At 48.6% G+C, this 23,429-nt stretch overlaps 1 protein-coding gene and 1 pseudogene across 2 annotated transcripts; one reads left to right on the forward strand and one right to left on the reverse strand.

Moving 5' to 3' along the window:
- Nucleotides 1-337: 337 nt before the first annotated feature.
- C1QTNF2 (C1q and TNF related 2) lies at nt 338-21,435 on the reverse strand. Of its 2 annotated transcripts, none has more exons than XM_041746875.1 (3): nt 21,312-21,435; nt 5,010-5,262; nt 338-1,111 (listed from the first exon to the last, which is right to left on the reverse strand). In XM_041746875.1, the coding sequence occupies exons 2-3, from the start codon at nt 5,251-5,253 to the stop codon at nt 498-500; spliced, it is 858 nt and encodes a 285-aa protein (XP_041602809.1). In that variant the 5' UTR covers nt 5,254-5,262; nt 21,312-21,435; the 3' UTR covers nt 338-497. The 2 variants fall into 2 exon arrangements, with proteins under 2 accessions (XP_041602809.1, XP_041602810.1); XM_041746876.1 differs by lacking the exon at nt 21,312-21,435 and adding an exon at nt 20,932-21,063.
- On the forward strand, nt 17,621-18,354 carry LOC121486985 (annotated as a pseudogene).
- Nucleotides 21,436-23,429: the final 1,994 nt, after the last annotated feature.

The following is a 23,429-nucleotide window of genomic DNA, read 5'->3' on the forward strand; positions in this document are numbered from 1 at the left end:
CTGAGCTGTCCACTTAAGATTTGTAGACTTCATGTAAGTAAACTTAAAAAAAGATGAAATCTAAAAAAAAATTTCACCTTCTTCTTTGTCTCCTTATTATAGCAATAAATAATTCCTATTATTCTTGACCATGGCATGTACATCTCCATCCTGGCACTATAATTATATTCTTTGATTGTTTATTTGCAAGTTATATCTCCTACTAGAATGTAAGCTCCACAAGGACAGAGCCTCTGTCTTGTTCATTGAGGCACCTTCCAGAGCATAGCACAGTGCCTGTCATGCAGTAGATACTAAAATAAAATAAAATAAAATTAGTGAATGGATAGATGAAAGGTTGAATAAAAACAGCTTGGATTTAATGATGGAGGGAAAAATGAGCAGAGGAGGAATGTCCAGGGCTGGAAGTTCCCACTCCCACCCAGCGGAGAGTTGATGAGTCTTGTTCTGGAAGTCCAGGAGCTTGTTCCCTCCCTGGAGACCCAACACCTGCCTGTCTACACCTCATTAGGGTTGTCCTGGTCAGCATAGATGAGGAAGCCTGTGAAGAGGCTGTCGGTCCAGTAAGGGTCGTAGAAAAGCCCATTCTGCTCTGAGTAGAAGATCTGAAGCCAGACCTCATCACCCTGCTTCAGAGCCAGGATGGTGGAGCCCGAGGCCACATCATGGTTGCCCGTGTTGGCATCGAAGGTCCGGATGCGGTACTGGCCGTTGTGCACCAGGCCGATGGCCAAGTGCTTATTGGCCAACGTGATGTCATAGGTGAAGTAGTAGATCCCTGGCACGCCGCAGACGAACTTGCCACTGGATGCATTGTAGTGGCCGCCCTCGTTCATCAGGATCTTGTCAAACTTGATGGGGAGCCTCTCCCTTGGGTAGCTCTTGGTCACTGCCACTGAGAAGGCAGACTTGGCGTGGCCACTGCCGCAGCTGCAGGGGCCCGGGAGGCCCGGCTCCCCCTTCCTGCCCTTGGGCCCCTTCTTTCCTGGTGTGCCGTGCTTCCCCGGGGCACCACTGACCCCCTTGGGGCCGCGAGGGCCGGCCCGCCCAATGGCCCCGGCTTTGCCCTTTGGTCCTGGCTTTCCCCGGTTACCTGTCCGGCCAGGTGGACCTGGAAGACAGAGCAGCTGGTGTTATGGGGGGGCCTTCACAGAACTAGGCAGATGCTGTGGGCCTTGGCTTTCCATCCTTGGAGCAGGAGCCTTTGGGTAATGGAAAGAGCAAGAAGGTTTTGGAGTCACTCAGAAATGGGTGCAAATCCTGATGGTGTAACCCGGGGCACTTCTCCCCAGCTTAGCTGGAAGATGGGAATGGTGATACTTACCTCCCAAGACCACTGTGGATCGGAGTGAAAAGAATAACATAGAACAGTTCACCCCCTTTCCTTTTCCTGCCTTCTAGGGAAGACTCTGGTTTGTCTGCCAGACCAATCCTTCAACGGGCTATGCTGGTAAAGGGTTGACAAAAGAACTGAAAGAAGTCTCTTGACTTCAGCACGTTGATCTTAGTAAAAGCCCTGCCTAATGTACCAGGTCCCTGCCCACATGTGCAAGAGTTTTAGCAGCATTGCTCACAAGAGCAAAACTAGGAACAACTAAATGTCCATCTAAAGAGAAATTATTAGGGATCCCTGGGTGGCGCAGCGGTTTGGCGCCTGTCTTTGGCCCAGGGCGCGATCCTGGAGACCCGGGATCGAATCCCACATCGGGCTCCCGGTGCATGGAGCCTGCTTCTCCCTCTGCCTGTGTCTCTGCCTCTCTCTCTCTCTCTCTCTCTCTCTCTCTCTGTGACTATCATAAATAAAATAAAAAAAAAATTAAAAAAAAAATAAAGAGAAATTATTAAAAAATTATGGTCTACCCATACTGTGCGCCTCTATGCAGGAGTCAGAAAAATGAGGCAGATTTATGTGCACATATGAAAACTTCTCTAAAGTATACTGTTAAGAGGAGAAAGCAGGTGGCGGGTCCTTTTTTGTTGAAAGGAAACCACAACGCTAACTAGTTCTTTAACCAGTTAAGTGCACAGGAGAATGGCTGGCCCATAGTAAACACTCAGCCAATATCGTTGGCACATGCTGCAGAACATGCCCCAAGGAATGTTTTCCTGTAGAATGCCCCTCGGTTTTTAATACCCATATTTCATAAAGTGTATTTCTCTCAATACAATATTTTAGGCCAGTGGTTATATAGGGAACATGTCTATTTATGATCCCTAAATTCAATACAACATTTAAAGAAAAACAAATGTGGGTAAAGATTTGAGTCACATCCAAACACAATTGTGCAGTTGGTACAATTGGTAGGCTAGCGGAACTGGGTGTAGATATTTGAAAAGCATGCTGAATGCCAGTCAAGGGCCTGCTTCTGAAGGCTGCTGGTGCCAAAAGGCATCCTGATTACTGTATACAAGGCAACCGTTTGCTAACTACCAAATGAACTGGGCGATCAGAAAGTAATGTTGTAGGCATTTTACACTCTAACAAGGCACTTTGCTTCTTACATGGATATATGTAGGCATTTTACTGTGTTTTAAAATGTTGAGTTAACATGTAATATATTTACATTTTTCCTATTTTAAGTAATTGGGAAACAGATTCCCAAGTAGCATTTTCAGGAGCAGATTGCTTGAGTGCCTGGCAATGTCTGGCATTACTATATACATATGTAAATTATGTAGAAAAAGGTGAGGAAGGATACACATCTAACTAATTAATAGTAGTTACCTCTGGGAAGGTGAGGAGAGGATAAGGAAGGTAGGAATTCAGGACGTCTCTTGCTTTATTTATATGGTTTGAATATATCATAATGAGAATGTATTTGTGTATCACCCATAATTAAAAATTTTAAAGATGGAGAAAAATTAAGCTAAGATCATAAAGCTGTTCCATGAAAAAATTAAATTCAGCAAAACTTATTGCTCTAATAGTGGGAGAAAGGACCTCAGGAGGAGTAAAGACTGGATCATTTTGCATTGGAGTTTTTGAGGGAGGACAAATAGATAAGGAAGCTTCTCAGGAAGTTCAACAATGTGCAATGTGGTGTACCTCTTTTTTTTTTTAAATATTTATTTATTTATTTATGATAGACACACACAGAGAGAGAGAGAGAGAGAGAGAGAGAGAGAGAGAGAGAGGGGCAGAGACACAGGCAGAGGGAGAAGCAGGCTCCATGCCAGGAGCCTGACGTGGGATTCGATCCCGGGACTCCAGGATAGCGCCCTGGGCCAAAGGCAGGCGCTAAACCACTGAGCCACCCAGGGATCCCCGGTGTCCCTCTTTCTTGATACCTTTTTGAGAAACTTCAGGAAAACCTGATTTTACTTTTCAAGACCTTTATGGAGATGCATCTGTATGTGTACATCAGGAAGTGGTTGGGTGGTTGGTACTGGCCCCAGGGTGGCTGAACTTTACAGGTCAGGACTCTACATCTCTTCACACTGCCTTCCTTGGTGTGTTGTCTTAATTCTCAGCAGAGACTCACTGCATGGCAGGAGAGATGGCCAAGAGCAGCCCCCAGCCTACATCCTCACACCTCTTAATCCAGGAGAAAAAGTCAATAGAGATACCCACTCACTTCTGGGACCAATAAGATGAATGTCAGAGGAATCTCTGTCGGGCCCTGCTTGGAGCACAGGCCCTGAATGAAGCTATCAGTGGGGTCAGGGAATGGGATACCATAGCAGCCAGTGCCTGACACACTGTGAGACCTCCCTGAGTCAAAGCCATCATCATTATTTATATAGTTATTTGGGGAAGAAGGTGCTTTTGGAGGACCTAATTTGGTGTGGTAGGAGGAGGTCTGGGTTTGGAGTCAGCTCCTGGCCTGTCACATGAGCTTAGCACATCAATTAAGTGGTGACTACCATTTATTGTATGTCTACTTTGGGACTGATGCTTCACAGGTCATATTTCATCTTTGTCACACCCCTATGGGGTAAGTGCTATTATCATCTCTACTGTAGAGATGAAGCATCTAGGGAATGGAGAGAGGTTAACTAATTTGCCAAACCAGGTACCCAGGTCTGTTTCCAGAGTTCAGGTTCTTATAGCCGTGATGTGCTGTTCTCAATAGAATCCCCCTTTGACTCTTGTTTTTTTTCATCTGTAACATGGGGATAGTAAAAATACCTTCTTCATAGGATGGATGGATGGATGGCCAGTTGAGCAACATACTCATAAGTGCTTTGTCAACATTAAAAGTTGTTACCACTCCCCCACCTCTTAGAACATACAAGTGGGGATGTTACTGACATCAAGGGTTTTGAGACATATGGAATATCAAGGTTGAAAGAGTCTGTAGAGACTATTCCATCTGTTTGCTGCCTGTCTGGCATCTCCTCCTTTGGGGAACCACCCTTCATGACTTCAAGTGGTCCCCATGAGGCTGTCAACCACAGTGACCAACTGCCCTCACCACCTACTCACACACCTAAGGGTGGACTCATGATCCACCCAGTCCTGGCAGATGGTGGTACCTCACCTTCGTGGCCAAAAAGATTGGTCCAGGATACATATGTGATTTGGGAAGACTAGTCATCCTGAGATTTGCCTGTGGATCAAGCCATGAGGAGATAGGCTTGAGCCCACTGGTAGCCATTTCAAGACTTTCAGCCTTTGTGAAAACAAAGCTAACACACACAAGCAGTAGAGCCTTGACAACATTTGCGCTCCTGGACCCAGCCCTTGCTGAAACTCAGCTCTTGAACTTCCCAGCTGCATGAGCCAATAAATTCCATTCGGTGCTATAAATTGAGTTTCTGTCACTTGTAACCAAAAGAGTTCTGAATAATATATCAGGAAACTTGCCTAAAGCAACTCAGCAAATCAATGATGCAGCTGGGGAAGGAACACAAGATTTGATACCTACTGTTCCTTTCAGGAGAATTCATTGCTCTGTTTTTTAAAGAGACATCAATTTCATTTATAATGAAATAGAATTAATATTAGTTTTTGTAACTCAACTCCCTCTATGCTAAAGGATGGGAAGGGCAGGTACTGGGCCTCTTACCTTCCTCTCCACTGTCCCCCCGGTCCCCGTCCTGGCCGTCCTGGCCGTCTTTTCCAGGAAATCCCATTCTTCCCACCATTCCTGAGGGCCCTGGGGCTCCTGGGGGGCCGGGCGGGCCCTGGGGGCCAGGTAGACTGCAGACAAGTTGAGGGGAGCCCTTCTGGAAGTCCCTGCGGGCGAAGGCTCCGAGCAGTGGGTCAGCCGCACAAGGGAGGGCACAGGCCAAGAGTACCCAAGGGATCATGGTGGTCACCTGTGGGAGGCAAAAGAGCTGTGAGCAGGGGAGTCCAGTCACTGAGCTGACTGGCGGTCCATCAGAAAGGCAACCAGAGGAGGAGGAAACTGCTAGGAGAAATTCAATTATATTTCTCTCTTGCTCTCTACTATATCATATACAAGTAGCTAGACAATGTCATCCTATCTTGAGGACATATTTGGATGAATTATTGACCCAGAATATACTTTGGAGAGGTCTTGTGGGTGAGGTGCTCATTGTCACACTGTCCTTCAGAGTAGCTGAAACAGAGGTAGGGCCTAACGGTCCACTCACACCAATTGGGAGGAGCTGGAGATAGAGACAAACAAGCTGTGACTTCACTCAAATACTTGGCACAAGTAGCAAGTTACAGGATGGAAATATTTCGCATTGTAGGTGATGCTTTGCAGCTATGCTGCTTCTTCAGGGGGATGTAGGGTAGCACATCACGAGGTGAGAACTGAGGCTTCATTTCTAGGTCAAGGTGCCCCAGACCTGAGCAGCACTGGCAGGCCACAGCAGCAGCCTCCCTGCCAGGTGCTTCCTGGGTACCAGGCAGGGGCTGAGTTTCCTTACATTATTTAACTCACAACATCCTTGCCGGACAGATACAGGTGAGGTAGTGGAGACTTGGCAATGTGTAAAATAAGCCCAATTCATGCAAGTAGCAGGTGACAGGGCTTGGGTTTGAACCCTACCGGGTAGGCCCAGAATCTGTGTCCTTTTGGAGCAAGCTATAATGCATACTTTTTTTTTTAAAGATTTTATTTATTAATTTATTTGATAGAGATAGAAAGAGAAAGAGAGAGCACAGGCGGAGGAAGGGGGAGCAGGAGAAGGAGAAGCAGGCTCCCTGCTGAGCAGGGAACCCAATGCAGGACATGATCCTAGGATCCCAGGATCATGACCTGAGCTGAAGGCAGATGCTTAACCAACTCAGCCACCCAGGCACCCCTCAAAAATGTTTTTTTAATTATTAGGCTCCATACCCAATGTGGGACTTGAACCCTGAGATCAAGAGTCATATGCTCTACTGACTGAGCCAGCCAGGTGCCCCTTTAGACATTGTCTTTTGAATTTCATTTGACCGATGAGAAATCAGCCCCCTTCTATCATCCTAGCTCCTATTTCCTCTTCCTTATGTATTTAAAATATAATTTTTGATGAAATCAAAGTTTACTGTCTGAATTATTGTAGGTATTGTTTACTACTAAGCTAAGCACTGCACCATAATTATATTTCCTTTCTCATTACACTCTTTTCTTGCTGGAGATAATAATTTATTTTTTCATGTGCCTAGTTCCCTATGTCACTATTTTCTACAGTATCAAATATATCAGATAATTTGATCCATTTATTTTCCTGAAGATAGAAGTCTTGGAGCACCCCCCACCTCCTGTTCTGATCCTTATATGTGCTAAATGGTTGCCATCCTAGATTCTCCTTTATGATCACTGTAGTGGTTGTCTTCACCTCTCCCCTGTGTTACATCTCCTGTTTTATAAATCCCATGTATTTCTCTCTTTGTTTACTTTAAAAAATGTTTTTTTAAGCCTTCAATTGGGTGGCACATATCCTGTGATAGCTTCCTGGAAAGTAGTCTGGGGAGTAATTTTTTTTAGAAATGTTGCAAGTCTCAATATAGTTTATTTTACACTGTGTCCTTAAGGCTGCTGGCAGCAACAGCATGATCACCAGAGACCAGAGTATTGTATGCTCAGAGATGATGCACTTCTTTTTTTTTTTTTTTAATTTACTTATAAGAGAGACAGACAGAGAGTGGGGGGAGGGACAGAGGGAGAGGATTTTTTTTTAAAGATTTTTAAAAATTTTTTATTTATTTTATGATAGTCACACACACACACACACAGAGAGAGAGAGAGAGAGAGAGAGAGAGAGAGAGGCAGAGACACAGGCAGAGGGAGAAGCAGGCTCCATGCATCGGGAGCCCGACGTGGGATTTGATCCTGGGTCTCCAGGATCACGCCCTGGGCCAAAGGCAGGTGCTAAACCGCTGTGCCACCCAGGGATCCCAAGGGAGAGGATCTTAAGCAGACTCTGCTGCGCATGGAGCCTGACATGGGCTCGATCCCAACACCCATGAGATCATGACTGGAGCAAAAGCCGAGTTGGACGTTTAATTGGCTGAGCCACTCAGGTGCCCCGAGATGATGTACTCCTAGCCCGTTGCTGTAAAGATGCAGACACTGAGGTCCAGAGCAGGAATAAGCAACTTGATCAAGATGTCTCAACAAATCAGCTCAGTCACTCTGCAATTAACAGCCTTTCTCCCAAGAATGAAAATTTCCAGGCATGATTTCTTGCCATGGAGGGTGAACTCCAAAGTGTAGCTTGCTTTGCTTTTTATTTTTTGTTTTTAAGATTTTATTTCTTTATTTGAGAGAGAGAGAGAGAGAGCCAGTGCACGAGTGGGGGCCAGAGGCAGAGGGAGAGGGAGAAGCAGACTCCCCGCTGAGCAGGATCCTGGAACCATGACCTGAGCTGAAGGCAGGTATTTCATGGACGGAGGTCCCCAGGCTCCCCCATAGCTTGCTTTGTGACCTTAGGCAAGCTCTTTCCCTTCTCTGAGCCTCAGTTTCCCCACCTGAACAATAAGGGGTTTGATCTAGATCAGTGGTTCCCACACTTCAGCGTGGATCACACTCACCTGGAGGGCTCATTCAAACCCAGATGCCCGGGCCTCACCCCCAGAGTTTATTATTCAGTATTATTAGTGAGTTTCCAAGGGCTGCTGCTGTTGCTGGTTCAGGCACCCACTTTGAGAACCATGAGACTAGATGGTCTCTAAGGTCTCTTATCTCTGATGCTGGGCCTTTCAGACCTCAGCCTGCCCTTTTGCAGGTATGTAACCCTTGCTGGCTCCACTGTGCCTGTGTGGACTTGGGCTACCTAACCAGAGCCTTCAAGCAACAGGTGTGGGCAGGCCTGGGTCCTGGAGCCTGTGCTTTCCTCCTGGGCCCATAACCTCGTTTTCCTTCAGACTTGGTTTTGCCCTGGTCCTAGAAGCCTGTCCACAGTGCAGGCTGCCTCTGGAAATAGGCTGATTCTACCTCCCCTCTGCGCCCCTCCAGGATCTTTGACCCTGGGAACAGATGAAGGAGAGAGAAAATCAGGCCTCTCCTGCAAGGGAGAGGAGAGAAAACCATACAGCACAGCACCACCCCAGACTTGGGGGCCTGTTCTAGTAGTTCTGGCTCCAAGGCTCACCTTCTCCGGACCTTAGATGGTTTCTCTAGATAAGTGTCATGGAGGTGCCCCTGGCCAGGTAGAGGTGGCCTCATACCAGTTGCTATTTTCAATAACATTGCATCATATAGTAACAAAATTATCTTTTCAATTTCTTTAATCCTGATTAGGTCAAGAAAACAATTTCAATTTGGTGATAGTGTATCTTTAATGCCTCCCTAGCCCTTTCTAGTATCCCTTTTTAACCAAGAGCACTGGTATCTGTACAGTGCACACCCATTCTTAAAGTAACCCCCACCTGCCCCGCTTGAGCATCAGGACTCATGAGAGGCTGCTGCTAAATGGAGCAGTCAGGCCAGAGCAGAGAACTGACGAATGAACAGTTTGAGAGCCCTTTCTATGACTCTTGGCACTCATGTGAGACCAAGGATTTTAAAATGTGACCTGTGTCACTGGGACAGGGAGGGAGAGTGGCCACACCACTGAGGCCTGCGTGAGAAAGCTGACAGACTGGCTGGGTGGAAGCTTAAAGAGAGCATGGGAAGGGGACTGACTACCTTCTTGCCTCCTTTGGGGGGTGGAGGGTACCACACATTCCCCTGTGGGAGCCAGCCTGGGCCAGGGGGGTCTGAAGGCAAGGGGCCCCAGCAGCGATGACCACACAGGGCAGCCACCTGGAAGCCGGAAGCCGAGGGCTAGGTCTGGACTTGCAAGCAAAAAGAGAACGTGCATGGCCCACTTCAGGGCAGTGACAGTCAGAGTCCACAGGGCAACCCCAAGGAGTGGGCTAAAGGCCCCCATGGAAGGGGTAGTGTCCGTGTCTGCCAGGCCCAGAGAGGTAGAGCAGTGTAGTCCCCATCCCCGCCAAGAAACATGAAGAGCCCTCCTGCTGCCTGTCCCTTTACCTCCCCTTCCTTCCACCTGGAAAAAGTGAGCTGAGGAAGGGAGCAGATGGCCCTGCCAGCTTCACATCTTCGTGGGGGTGGGGGTGGGGGGATAGGAGGAAGTCTCACCTTTGAATGGAGATTGAAGATGGGATTCCAAGGGGGTGGACTGCCAGACAGAGGGGGCCTCCCTCCTGGGCTGCATTACAGAGGGGACAGAGGAGGTAAAACTGTGTGCCTCTGGTGTCACACGTGTTCAACACAGCTGGCCTCGGTGACAGGAGAGGTGGTAGGAGATGGAAGTGTCGAATGCATGATGCCCTTTTGGAGAATCATGCTCTAGACCCTCCCTGCCCCCAGGTATCTCCATCTGCTTCCCTGGTCTGCTTGACAAGAGTCCTGGAAAACTCTCACTGTTTACTTGTGAGCTGGGATACATCTGGGCGCCCACAAGGGAAACCGAATCCTCAAAGCAGGTTTGAAATGGTTTGAAAAGTTGCAATCTGCGAACGCTTTGGACCAGGGAGAGGGAGGAAGGAAGCGGGTGGGAGCGAGTCTTCCAGCCAGATGAGGTCCTGCAAACAGCCAGATGAAGAAAGGCAGGAAGGAGAGACAGCTAGATGAGCGCCCGCGAGCAGGGAGCATCTGCTTCGGTTTACGGCCCCTTCTCCCTTCTGCTGCTCCCTCTCAGCCACACAAGCCCCGCCAGGGCCAGAAGGTCGCAGGCCCCCTGCCTCTGCTGGACACGGGGGATTCCGCTCAGGGACAGCTGGCCCCAGCAGCCCAGTGGCGGGGTGGAGGGGCAGGGCTGGGGAACAGGCACAGGGGAAGGGATTTCTCAGAGCTGGAGCCCGGCTATTCCCGCAGTCCCAGCCAGGAACTGTTTTGGAAATAAAGGCGGGGAGACTAGATTCTGGAGGGAGAGAGTCTCCTTGCCTCCAGGGCACCTCCAAGAAAAACAAGGCTCCAAATATTCCTGCTCCCAGTCAGTGCCCCCACCCTCCTGCTTCTGGAGCCTGGCCCCCAGCCTACTCTACACTGTGGTGGGGAGACAAACTGGGAGCTAGGTGCTTGGAGGGGAGCCAGCGCCCCAAGGGATCCAGACAGGTTACCTCTTCCAGGGTCCTTTAAATAAATTTAGGGATGCTTGGGTGGCTCAGTGGTTGAGTGTCTGCCTTTGGCTCAGGTCGTGATCCCTGGGTCCGTGGTCCTGGGATTGAGTCCCACATGGAGCTTCCTGTAGGGAGCCTGCTTCTCCCTCTGCCTATGTCTCTGCCTATGTCTCTGCCTCTTTGTGTCTCTCATGAATAAATAAATAAAATCTTTAAAATAAATAAATAAATTTAGGGTGGCATACTTGGGGAGGACCCCAAGAAACTGGCTCCTTTAGTTACAGACAGGGAAACTGAGGCAGAGGCAAACCTAGTTTATTAGACGCCTACAATGTTCCAGGCACTGTATGAAGTTTTGTATATGAATTATTTTATTTAAAGTTTATAATGAATTCTGTGAAGGTGGCAAAATTACTATCCCATTTCTTCAGAGGAAGAAACAGGCGCTGAAAAGTGAGCTGACTCGCCTCAAGTCACACAATTATTATTATTTTTTTAAGATTTATTTATTTGTGATAGACATAGGGAGAGAGAGACAGGCAGAGTCACAGGCAGAGGGAGAAGCAGGCTCCATGCGGGAGCCCGACGCAGGACTCGATCCCAGGACTCCAGGATCACACCCTGGGCCAAAGGCAGGCGCTAAACCTCTGAGCCACCCAGGGATCCCCGCCTCAAGTCACACAATTAGAGCCACGGGGACCATATTCAAATCCATGTGAGGGGATCTGAAGGCTACAGTTAATACACTACACCTTGCTCCCTCCTTCTGATAATTTGTCCTATTTTATACAAGAGGAAACTGAAGCTCAGAGAGGCTAATCGGCTCATATTTACACAAATTTGAGGCAGAAGTTATATTTGAACTTGGGTTTGGCTGACCCTAATGTCCAAACGCTTTCCATTATGTCAGCATTTCTTAGATTTTCCTCCTAAATATTCTGAATCAGAGAGGAGACCTTGAAGCATTTGCCAAAGCCACACACAACAATAGAGAAATTTCTTTAATGCCAATTTATACAGACACGCACGCGCACACACACGCATGCCTACAAGCACATACACATACACACGTGTATGTATAATATCTGACTTTGAAAATGTAGAAATGATGCTTTTTCTCCCTTGGGATACTTAAGTAAAACGATGCTTAAGGAAAACCTATCTTTTGAGAGGCCCACCCTTGGCTTAGCAAAGAGGATGGGGTAGGGATCAGGTCCTGGGCCCTGACTTTCACAAGGGCCTTTGGAGGGTTAATGGGGTGATCCTAGGAGCTGAACCAAAAGACCAGGGTCCCCAAAGCACGCCCCCCCCCCACCAGGAGCTGCTCATTCCCTGCTTAGACCCAGCAGGAGCCTCCTCCCTGGTCCCTCCTCCCTCCCCCACATACACTCCCCATGCGAAGCCAGAGGAACTGTTCAAAAACAGAACTCAGCTACATCACTTCCTGGAGGGTCTTACTCCAGCTGTTGCTGGCTGCAGCAGCAAACATCGGAAACCCTGACGTGGCCCACAAAGCCCTAGATGCCTGGCTCCTGCGGCCACCACCGCCCTGCCGCCAGCTCCCCAGCATTGCCCAGCCCACCTCCTCAGGCCCAGCGCCAGTCTGCCAGCCAAGGAGCCCCACCCTCTGGCGAGCTGGCTCTTTATCCGTTGTCTTTCAGCTTAAATGTCACTTCCCCCAAGGCCTTCCCTGACATGCCCTCTCCGACAGCTCTCCCTTTGGACCCCAGCTCCTCGTCTGTCTTTCTAGCCCTTAAACATGGCACCTGTATTCACTATATTGAGAGCCACACTCTGCCCTCAAGAAAATCCAGAGCAAGGAGAAAACAAGGCAATGGCTTAAATCCAAAAGAAATCCTTGGATTCAAATAAGTTTTCTTCAATAAGTCATCTCCCCACAAAAGAAAGTTTTTTCCCTTTCATGGTATTTCTAACCCAAACCAGACCTAATTCTAATCCCCCCTTCCTTTTGACCTCTTAGAGCGCAGGGGGCCCCCACCCTCACTCCAGGAATGGAGCTTGCAGAATATTTTACACATAGCAGGTACTCCATAAATATCTGTTCAACTGATCAGAGAGAAAAACCCAAGTATTGGTCTTTCCTCACCTTTTTTTTTTTTCCTTTCCTCACCTTTTTAAAAACTATCTCAGTTCTTGGGGGGCATGGGTGGCTCAGAAGGTTGAGTGTCCAGCTCTTGATTTTGGCTCAGGTCATGATCTCAGGGTCTGGAGTGGAGCACAACAGGGAGTCTGCTTGAGGATTCTCTCCCTCTCCACTGATTCCATCCCCCACTTGCACTCGTACTCTTTCTCTCAAATAAATAAATCTTAAAAAAAAATTATCTTATTTCCTAAATTCTTTCTGGTGGGAGTTGAATGAGAAGGTTTATGACAGTCTTACTGCTGTAGGGGGAAAAGATGTTAGTTGGTTAAACCCCAAAAATGAAGTCATGAGGTACTAAACTTGGATAAGTTCTTCAGTCTGGTTTTAATTTGCCCCATCCCTGGGCTTATCATCTCTTACTTAAGTAGCTAATGATTCATAAATACACATGTCCCAGGAAAACACTGGGAGCTAAAGTGGCCCAGCCTGAAATCTGCTGTCAGGAGAAGAGCCTTCCTCCTCCTTTCTGCCCTTGGCCCTCAGGACACCAGCCACTGGCTCATTCCCAAGGATCCTCAGCCCAGACTGTGATGTGAAAAGGACCAGAAGTGGGGACAGTGGTGTCTTGCTCACTACAGCTGAGTGTGGTCTGCCGGTAGAAACTCCAGGGACACTTGTCTGGGCCGTCAGCCAGGCTGCTTGATTGTGAGCCATCCTGCCTTGGAGACTGGAAGATATACATTATACTTAAATGAACCTGAGCAGTTGGTTCTCGGGCTATGACATGCTGACAGGGAGGGCTGGTGTTTTAACTCTGTGATTAAGAGGCATGGGAAACCCACCCACTTCATTTCCTCATCTAATGGAAATAATAATATACCCACCTCACAGAGTTTCTGTAGGAACAATGAGATAATGTACTCAAAGCTTCGAGCCCAATGTGTGACTCGGTGACCGCCCAGCAGCTGAAGAGAACTCAACCTAAAAGGCCCCGGAGCCCTACCTCCTCCCTGTGAGGCCCACAGACCATTGCCTGCCTCAGCCTTCAGGGCTCAGATGACCACTGTGTCCTTGGAGAGAAATACCTGGTCACCTGGCCTAAAGTATCCCACCTGCTGGTTTGCTTTTCCAAGCACTCAATCAAGTTGTGATTATGTGTGTATTGGTTTCTCAACCCACTAATGGCATCCTCTCTGTGGCATGGAAGGTCCTGGAAAGCGAGTGCCTGCCTGCCTGTCTTGCTCTTCATTATGTCACCAGAGCCTCCCACAGTACCCACCCCGCACATAGGAAGAGGTCAGCTCACAGTGCTTCCACAGCCAGGAAGGAGACACTCCTTTTAATAAAAGGGCAACAGGATCCAAACTTTTCATTTGCTCTGTGCGGATGACAAAGCCACACTCGGCCCATGAGGGAAACGCAGTGAGATGACTGGTCTTGGATTGGAAGATGGGAGTCCCAGCCCTAGTTTTGTGAGTCACTGGTTCAAAACCCAGTGAGTGGTTATGTGACTGTGGGAAAGTCATTTCCTCTTATTCCTGCTTCCATTTCCTCATCTATAAAATGGAGATGGTAACACTCACTCCATCTGCCTTACAGGGAATCAAACAAGATAACTGAGGCTGAGAGCAAACAGGATACAAAAGTTCAAGCCTTGCTGAAAATTGTAATTGCCACCACCTGCCCCAGAACTAACAGCAAGCAGTCCTGACCTCCCAGCAGGAGCTTCTAGAGTGTCTGGGGAGGCTCCTAGAGTTCTGGGTGGTGGTGGAGATACCTGAATTGGACACAGCCAGCAATTCTCCAAGGATTTGGAGTTAAAGGGGAAAGGCTGGTGGCTGGAATGGGGTGGGGCTTGCTTGCAGATGAGGCTCTCTGAAAATCCCCTTTGATGGGAGTGAGAATTCCATAATGAAAAACACTCCATGCCCTCCTTGAATTCCAGGAAGCAAACTGGAAACAGCCCTTTCCAGCTTCCTTGAAAAGCTGACTTTTCCTTGAAAAGCCCCGCCTAGAGGAGGGGGCTGGCGAGAGCTCCTCACACAGTGCTCACAGACAAGTCCCCTTCCTGGAATTTGGAAACACTCCAGCAACCAGTCTAATACCGAAGATTCAAAGGCATGGGCGCACTTGCCAAAAGGCCCCAGAAACCATTCGATCTGCTGTGTGCAGAAGCTCACTCTGCTTCTGGCTGGGTGTAGAAAAAAGAGGTCCAAGGACAAAGAGTGACCCAGTGAGATCCCACGAGCCAGGATCTCACAGGGTTTGTGTCAGCCGGCACTCCTGAAAGCGCGCTGGAAGTCAGCCTGGCGGCCACTGAGCCATACCTTCTGTTCTGTACACCCAAACCCCGACCCACTGATCCACCGACCAACCGACAAACACAGCATGCGATGCGATGGGACGGACATGGGGCCCCCCACCCCAGGACCGTGGGCTGCTTCATGTTGGATCTCAGTTGCCTGTGTAAGGAGGGCACAAAGCCATCCAGCTTTGGAGCTGCCCACAGCTGTTTTCCCCCAGGGCGACCAAGGGCGGCAGTGAGCCAGAAGAATGCAGCTGATGTGCCAGATGTGAAGGGAGGGAAGGAGGCCTGAGTTCAGAGCCCTGTATCCAGCTTGTCCTGAGGGCCAGCCTCCAAGTGGCAGACCAGAGTGCTGGGGAGCGTGTTTGAGCAGTGCTACCCAGTAAGACTATGATGTGTGGCCACCATTCACAATGGGTCTCATTGCCATGTTGAAAAGGTAAAATGCAGTGAGATTAATTTTAATGTTATGTAGCCTAATAGATATCAAATATAATTTCAACATGCAATCAATGTAAAAATGATTAGTGAGGCATTTCACATTCGTCAATCAGCACTAGGTGTTCGAAACCCAGTGTTTGTCTTACACTTGCATCACATCTGCATTCAGACTGGTCACATTTCAAGGGCTCAAGAGCCACGTGGTGGCTACTGTATTAGCTCTAAACATAGCTGCTTGAGCTGAACTAGCTGTGGGAACTTTGACAAATTACTTATTCTATCTCCCTCAGCCTTGTCCTTTCCAACATGGGGACGATAATAATACTACCTACCTTAGAAGGTTGCTATGAGGATATAATGTCCCTAGACGAAGTGTGGCATATGGTGGGGGGTACACAAGCACTAGCTATTATTACGGTGTGATTTCTTGTTCCTCCAAAGATCAAACAGGATAACGGATGTTGAAAGTAAAGCATGATACAGAAATTAAGACCTAGTTTAAAATTCTGATTGTCACCATCTGCAGCTGAACTCACGAGAAACAGTCCTGATCTCAGAGTCCTGTGCATTTCAGGCAGAGGCCGCTGTCTTCTTCTATTGCTCCATTTTCATTTAAACTAGTTTGTGTTGTGTTTCTGTGAGTTGCCACCAAAAGAGAGGAGGGTTGGCCCTTGCTCTTGCACTGGCATTGCATCCTGAGGGAAGGATGGGGTGTCTGCCTCGGCCCCACACCGCTGAGCTATGTGGTGTGTTCATGCTCCATAATACAAAGACAGGTGAATCAATGGGACAGTACTTAGCTCAGCAAGTGATGGGGGCCCAAATGGGACATCATGTGGTTGGTACCATGGCTTGGCATGTGGATACCCACAAGTGGCACCACTTATTGCCTCTGATGCCAGACTCTGGTGTTCTGGAGATGTAAAGATGTGGCTGCTACTCTCATAGGGCACATGGTCTGGGTATATGCTGAGGGTCCAGCCTGGCACACCAGGGTGGCCAGGAGGGAAAGCAAGCTGTGAACCTCCTTTCTCTTTGAAACAGGCTGTCTCTCCAAAGAGCATCCAGGGCCACACAGGAGGCAAGAGAAGGAAATTTTGAGGCTAGATGATCCCCTGGAATGGTATAGAAGGGATCACACTTGAAGATCCAGGGAGCTGAGGGAGAGGAGCAACTTCTGAACTCTGAAGGGCTGGGGAGAAAGGTTAAGTTTGCCTTGACTTCTCAACTGCTGCTCTCCACGGAGTCATTCCAGTCAGGCCCTGATAGGCATTCAGGGCAACTCAGAAGATTGGACAGAGGGCTGGCCTTCAAGGAGCACAGAGTCAGTCTCAGAGATGTCCAACCTCTGATACTGAACCCCTCTGGGCCTCAGTTTCCTTATCTATGAAACGGAAAAAGCCCTACATGGCCTTGTTTCAACCATCTGAATTTGAAATAGCATGATAGAAAAACATTTTTTGTTTCACTTCACGTGTGAAATCTGAAATGACTCAAAATCCCCAAATTGAAAGTTTGTCAAGGACCTGGCAAGGCAGTGCGACTTATGAATTATAAACTGTGCTTGCACATGACAACACTATTCTACTAGGTGAGCAGAAATACCTGCCATCCTTCAGCAGGCAAAGTTTGAATTATTTGAGGTCTTTAGGACTGTCTCCCTGAGTAATTAAATTGCTTATAACTCCCTTATAGAATAATTGTGACTATTAAATGAAATAATGCAGTCACCAGGCACTGGTAAGCACTCGGTAATAGTAGTGTTATTCTGATATGATAATATATAAAAACAATGTGAGATAGTAAATAAGAGTATAACAGGAGAAGGTTAAATGAGTAGACCTGGGTCTGCTGTTTCCTCATCTGTAAAATGTGAGAAAGGTGAGCTGAACAGTTGTGAGCTTCAGGGTAAATAGCTCAAAGGCAGTTAAAACAGCTGATACAATCTAACAGCAAGATATAAATGCAAAGGTGTAGGATTTCTACATGTGTGTCCTACAGTAAAAGAAGTTGTAAAATTTGACCTTATGTATTTAGTAACCAGCTCTTTATTGACATTGCGATGTGCAAGGACCTCTGCTTGAGAGGGACTGAAAAGCTAGGGAGGATGGCCCTGCCACTGAGGAAATGATAATCTAGACCTGACTGGATTATCCATGGCCTGACCTTGTGAAAACTACAGACTGCACCACACTTTTCTGGTTGTTTTTAATTTGAAATTGTTGCCAGTGTAAGACATGGGAGATTTTATGTTAAAACCAAGAGTCCAGGCACAAGCACCTGAGTGCTCCTGCAAGGTGAAATGCGCTCCTGCCAGCCACCAGCCACGAGCTTGCCCTACCTTCTGCCTGAGTTCCAGGTCTACACCCACGGCTAAAAATACCAGTGACTAGTCCATGCCTCTCCTGCCTTCGACTACGTGGAGTTTGGAGTTTGAGCTGCACACTGTTCCCAGCACCAAGAACCCACGTCAGCTGTTCTGCAAACTCACCCTGCAGTGCCTCAGCAAGTTCCCAGAGCATGTACTGAGGCTTACCCAGAGCCAGCGGTGCCAGAGATCTGTGCGTGAATACGGTGTCAGAAGCAGTATGTGGAGTGCCTGCCTGCCTGCCTCCTGCACAAAAGGAGGAGGAGGGAAGACCAGTTGGACAGCACCAGCTGCCTCCCCCAAGAGAAGCCTCCTGGGAACCCGCTTCCAACAAAGATGGCACAGCTGCGAGTGGCAGTGACGACAGCATGACAGATCTGTACCCACCCGAGTTGTTTACCAGAAATGACCTGGGAGGGACTGAGCATGGGGATAGCACCGATGACTCTGGCAGAGGAGGAGGGTGAGAAGCCAAGGTGCCCCAGACAGAAGGGCCCTGGGGCCAGAGAAGAGATGGAGGTGGACCCTGAGCAGGTCTTCAAGCATTGGGAGAAGCCGTTGGGCTCATCAAAGAAGTTCAAAAGTCGTCACCATAAACCTAAGAGCTTCAGCTCTTTTAAGCAGATTAATAAAAGGTTGCTGGAAAAAAAAAATCAGGATCTTTAGGTATTCTTGGGAATCTGTAGATTTGGCAACATTTGGAAGGGCACCAATTGGCTGCCCCTCAAGATGCAGTGTTATGGGCTGAAATGTGTTCCCCAAAATTCTTATGTTGAAATCCTAATCCCCAGAACCTCAGAATGGGGCTAGATTTGGAGGTTGGGCCTTTAAAGAGGTAAAAGAGGGCAGCCCGGGTGGCTCAGCGGTTTAGCGTCGCCTTCAGTCCAGGGCCTGATCCTGGAGACCTGGGATGGAGTCCCATGTCAGGCTCCCTGCATGGAGCCTGCTTCTCCCTCTGCCTGTGTCTCTGCCCCCACCCCCTGTGTCTCTCATGAATAAACAAATAAAATCTTAAAAAAAAAAAAAAGAGGTAAAAGAAAATAAAGTCACATGATTGGGCCCTAATCCACTATACCTGGCATCCTTATAAAGAGGAGATTAGGACACAAGACACAGAGGGCTGACCATGTGAGGCCGTAGCCAGAAGGTGGCCATCTGCAAGCCAGGGAGAGAGGCCTCAGAAGGAACTAAACCTGTCATCACCTTAATGGTTGACTTCTAGTCTCTGGAACTCTGAGAGATAACTTTCTGTTGTTTACATCAGTAGTCTGTGGTATTTTGATATGGCCACCCTAGCAGACGACTGCACAGGACCACATTCCCCAATGTCCACAGCACTTACCACTCCCAGATGGCATGCGTTCTGCTTGCTGATGTGCTCCACACAGCCCATATTAGCATCTGAGTGGGCACCCCCTGACCTGGAGGGAAAGGGTGTTCTCCACGTATGTTGTGCGTTCTTACTTCAAAGCTTTGATGTGCATTTTCCCCTTCTGCTCTCCTCGCAGTCCTGTAAGGCTGATACTATCATCCTCACTTGGCAGAAGAGAAAACAGGGCTCAGAGGAGTGAACTCATTTTTTACCAGGTCCAAGCTGGGAGGGGACGCAGGCTTGCTGCTGACTCAGGGCCCAGAGCTCCTGTCCCTCTGCCACGTGCTTGGGCATAGGACCCATGAACATAAAGCCTTGACTCACAGGGCAGCTCTGTGTATGTGTGTTCTAGAGGGAAGCCATTCACAGCAATGCACAAATTCCAGGAAGCTTATTTCCTTCAAAAAAAGATTTGGCATAGAATTCCTTTCAAAAGTAAATGTAAAACAGAATTTGAACTGAAATCAGCTTTCTGCAGCTCATCTCATGGAGGCAAAGGCCGGTTGGCAAGCCTCTGACTGGAAGGATGGGTGAGGCTAGCTGTGAATGTGCACATGGACTCGGTTAGCCTATGCTGAACATTCGGGAGCAGAGAGTGCTAGAGACTGGCGCCTTAGGAAAGAAGATTCAGTCCCCTGTATCCAATCGGCTGATGAGGAATAGCAGGATAGGGAAGAAGAGGGGGATTTGCAGAGAAAGCAGTCACTTCCTGGGGGAACTTGCTGAATATTTGATGGAGTCAGAAGAGCTTCAGAGATGACCCCAGACTTGTGAAAGAAATCCTGATTTACTCTTACAATGACACACTATGACACTGTTGTGAGAACAAAGTAAGTCCAGACATGCAGATGGAAAGATACACAAAGTGAAAAAGGCATGTTATGGTAAGGAATGTAAAGTATGATTCTCTTTGACTTAATAAAAGGACACATACACACGGACACATATATAATTTCTGAAAGAACACTTCTTGGTAAATGAGTAATTCCTCTCAGAATTAGGAACGGTGTGAGGGATTTTACTTTGTACTTTCTCCCTTTTTGTATGGTCTGAATTTCTTATGATGATCACTGTTATTTTTACACCATTTAAAACAAAAGATGACCTTAAGCTTTAAGTATTAGAAGACAGGCAAAGTCAGTGTCCCTGCTAGGGGATGGGGAGAAGTCAGACATTCGGGAAGAAGCCAACTCTGCGGTGCACTTGATGTGTCAGAATGAAGGGTAGTGGTGATGTTCTAAGAAGTGCAGGGGGTCTGAGGAGTTGGCAGTGGAAAGTGGGCTTAATGGACACAATTACCAGATAACAGAATAAATCAGAAGAGAATGGTGTAGATGGGGAAGGGGGGCAGAATGGGAGGAGGGGAGGGAGCCGACTTAGAACACTGCTAACTGAGCATCAGCCTTGGGTTGACATATACAGGATGTTGTTGCTACCGCTGCTGGTTCAGTTCCTGGGGGCAGGAACACAGGGTCCCTGGGAGAGGGTGGGTCCAAGGGGGTCTTGAGATTTTGAAGGGTTCCAGGTAGCAGAGGAGGATAGTGTGGAGGTTGTGCAACCAGGACTGAGAGACCACGGGGGGCCACTGCGATCTTTCAGCTGAGAGATACAGTCTGGGCACAGGACCACAGCAGAGGGCTTGGGGAGATAGGAACAAAGTAACTAAGGCAAGGCTTAGAGACAAGTAGTTTGGGGGAAGAGAGTCGTAAAGAATCGGGTGCAAATCTCAGCTTGCCGCTTAACACCTTCTGAGCTCAGTTTTGCCGGTCTACATAATACATTTAATTAAGGAAGCGCTGTGAGGAGTCCACGAGATCATGCACTCCGTAAACACAGCTGGAATGGTCAGCTCCGGGATTGGACTCAGACTTACCAGGGATCAGGTCCCTTTACCGCCGGTTACCAGCCGTGCAACCCGGAGCAAGAGGTTAAACGTCTCTGAACCTGGTTCCTCTTTGGCAGATGGGGGATAACCGGTCGTCATGGAAACGAAACAGCACCGCGCGCACCGAGCGGTCGAGGCGTAGCATCAGCAGGCCAGCCGCTTCGCGCACAGCCAGCGCCCACGCGTGCTGATCCGTGTTCGAGGCGGGAGCCGGCAAGCCCGGGGTGCGGGCCTGCAGGGAGCGGAGGTCGGGCGCGGCCTTGCCCGTGCACCGCCTGGGCGCCCGCACCGCCGAGCCCTCCCGGCCCCCCGCGCGCGCCCCAGACCTGCGTGGGGAGGGGCGGCGGCGGCCGCGCGGCGACACTCACCCCGGGGCTCCGCCGCGTCCAGGCGCCTCCGCAACCACCAGCTCTCGGCGCAGCTCCGCCGCCGCCTCCCTGCAGCCTCCCGCCGCCGCGGCTGCAGCTCGGCCCGCGCCCGCCCCAGGCATACTTTTCCCATCCCGTCATGGGCGGGAGCGCTCGGTTCCCGGTCACGTGGGCCAGCCCGCGGCTCCGAGCTCTCCCGTCCGCGTGGCTTGGGGAAAGACTTCAGCGCTGGTGGCAGCTCGAGTGTGTCCGTGCACGTCTCGGTGTGTACGACTCGTCGGGGTCTGCGAATGCACGTCGGGGTCTTACATGCACGACAGTGACTGCCCCCCGCCCCCGCGATTGCAAGGGTGTGGGGATTTGTGCATGTGTCTTTTGCTTGAACGTGAGCATGCATCTCGCTGTGGATCAGAGGGTGCACGTGGACCTGACGGCGGTAACGGCGTACGTTCCCGTGCATGGAATGTGCATGTACTTGAGAGGGATTATGAATCCTGTGTGCATGTTTAGTTGTGTGTGTGTGTGTGTGTGTGTGCGTGTGCATTCATAAGTGCAGATGTCCAAACGTGCATCAGGGTTCCTGTATGCACATATACACACACGTCCAAGATTGCAGCTCGCTGTGTAAGTGACGTGTACTTCATTTGCTGGGTGTACACAACAGTGGCTGGATAGCTGCGTGTTCGGCACATGTTTAACTGTGTGCCTAAGTGTGCACAGCCACATGTCAGTGTGTATGTGCATGATTTCTGTGTGGCACCTGTTGGCGCAGTGACTTATTCTGGGTACATGTACATATGCCTTGGTGTAGATTTTGTCCAGATACAGAGTGTGCACATACATAATAGTGATCCTGGGTCCCAGCCCTCATTTCCCTCCTCCCAGAAGGTAAGGCTCCGCTGGCTTCACTAACTCTCTGCGCCCGCCTCAAATTGCTGAGAATCTTGGAACAGACAGCATGATCCTGTTTAGGTTGAAAGCAGAGGCTAGAGGAAAGAAAAATCATAGAGGCCTGGCTTTAGCTTCTTCCTATTCTTTCTACCCCTCTCTTCTATGAGCTACCAGTATTTTACTTGACTGCCAGAGCATCTGGTTAGCAGATGATATATGGCCCACATTCAGAATTTTAATGCAGATATGCATTTGAACCCTGCTGGTTCCACCACCTAAGACAAGTCACTTACCATATTTTCTATGGTAAAGAAAGTAGAGAGAGTAATGATTATATTATTGTACTGTCTTTCTCCCTAAAGTTGGGACACTCACCCATATAGGTGTTTGGTAAACCACTGAACTATGTAGAGTATTATTACTACTATTATGTAAACATTATCTGAGGATGAAAGTTAGTGGGCTCAACGGATGTTCTTTTTTTAAAAGTTAAAGTCAGGGATCCCTGGGTGGCGCAGCGGTTTGGCGCCTGCCTTTGGCCCAGGGCGCGATCCTGGAGACCCCGGATCGAATCCCACATCAGGCTCCCGGTGCATGGAGCCTGCTTCTCCCTCTGCCTGTGTCTCTGCCTCTCTCTCTCTCTGTGACTATCATAAATAAATAAAAATTTAAAAAAAAAAGTTAAAGTCAATTAGCCAACATATTGTACATCGTTAGTTTCAGATGTAGTTTTCAATTCATCAGTTGCATATAACGCCCAGTGCTCATCACATCACCCAGTTACCCCTTCCCTCAACAGCTATTCATGCAACAAACATTTGATAAGCATGTGATGTGTCAGCCCCTGAGCTAGGTGCTGGGGAGACGGAGATAAACCAAATAAGTTTGTTGCCTGTCTTGATGGAACTTGGAGTCTCATGGGGAATGACACAAGTGGCTACAAGTGAAATGAGTATTACAGAAGAGGTAAACACTAAGTATGAAGCTCTGAGTGTTCAGGGGAATGCCTGGGTCGAGCCCTGAGGGAGGACTGAGTCTTGTCTGGGTATAAGGGAGATGCAAGCTCTAAACATGAAAGAAAGATGTGAAGTAGGGTTTAGTGTGCTGATTCATAGATGGCTGGAAAGGGGACCTCTGTCTACCACTCCCTCTGGGTACCTTGGTCAGTTCCCAAATATGGAATGAAAAAGGTAAGGGAACTCTGCCTCCAATGTGTGTGGATGCTGT

Source organism: Vulpes lagopus, chromosome 3 (genome assembly GCF_018345385.1).
Source record: "Vulpes lagopus strain Blue_001 chromosome 3, ASM1834538v1, whole genome shotgun sequence".
Classification (NCBI taxonomy): Eukaryota; Metazoa; Chordata; class Mammalia; order Carnivora; family Canidae; genus Vulpes; species Vulpes lagopus.

Excerpts from the sequence above, each read along its gene's own strand:
- C1QTNF2 (XM_041746875.1), bottom strand. The coding sequence starts at position 5,253 with ATGATCCCTTGGGTACTCTTGGCCTGTGCCCTCCCTTGTGCGGCTGAC. Across the intron at positions 1,112-5,009 it reads GGGGGACAGTGGAGAGGAAG|GTCCACCTGGCCGGACAGGT; the intron begins GTAAGAGGCCCA and ends TCTGTCTTCCAG.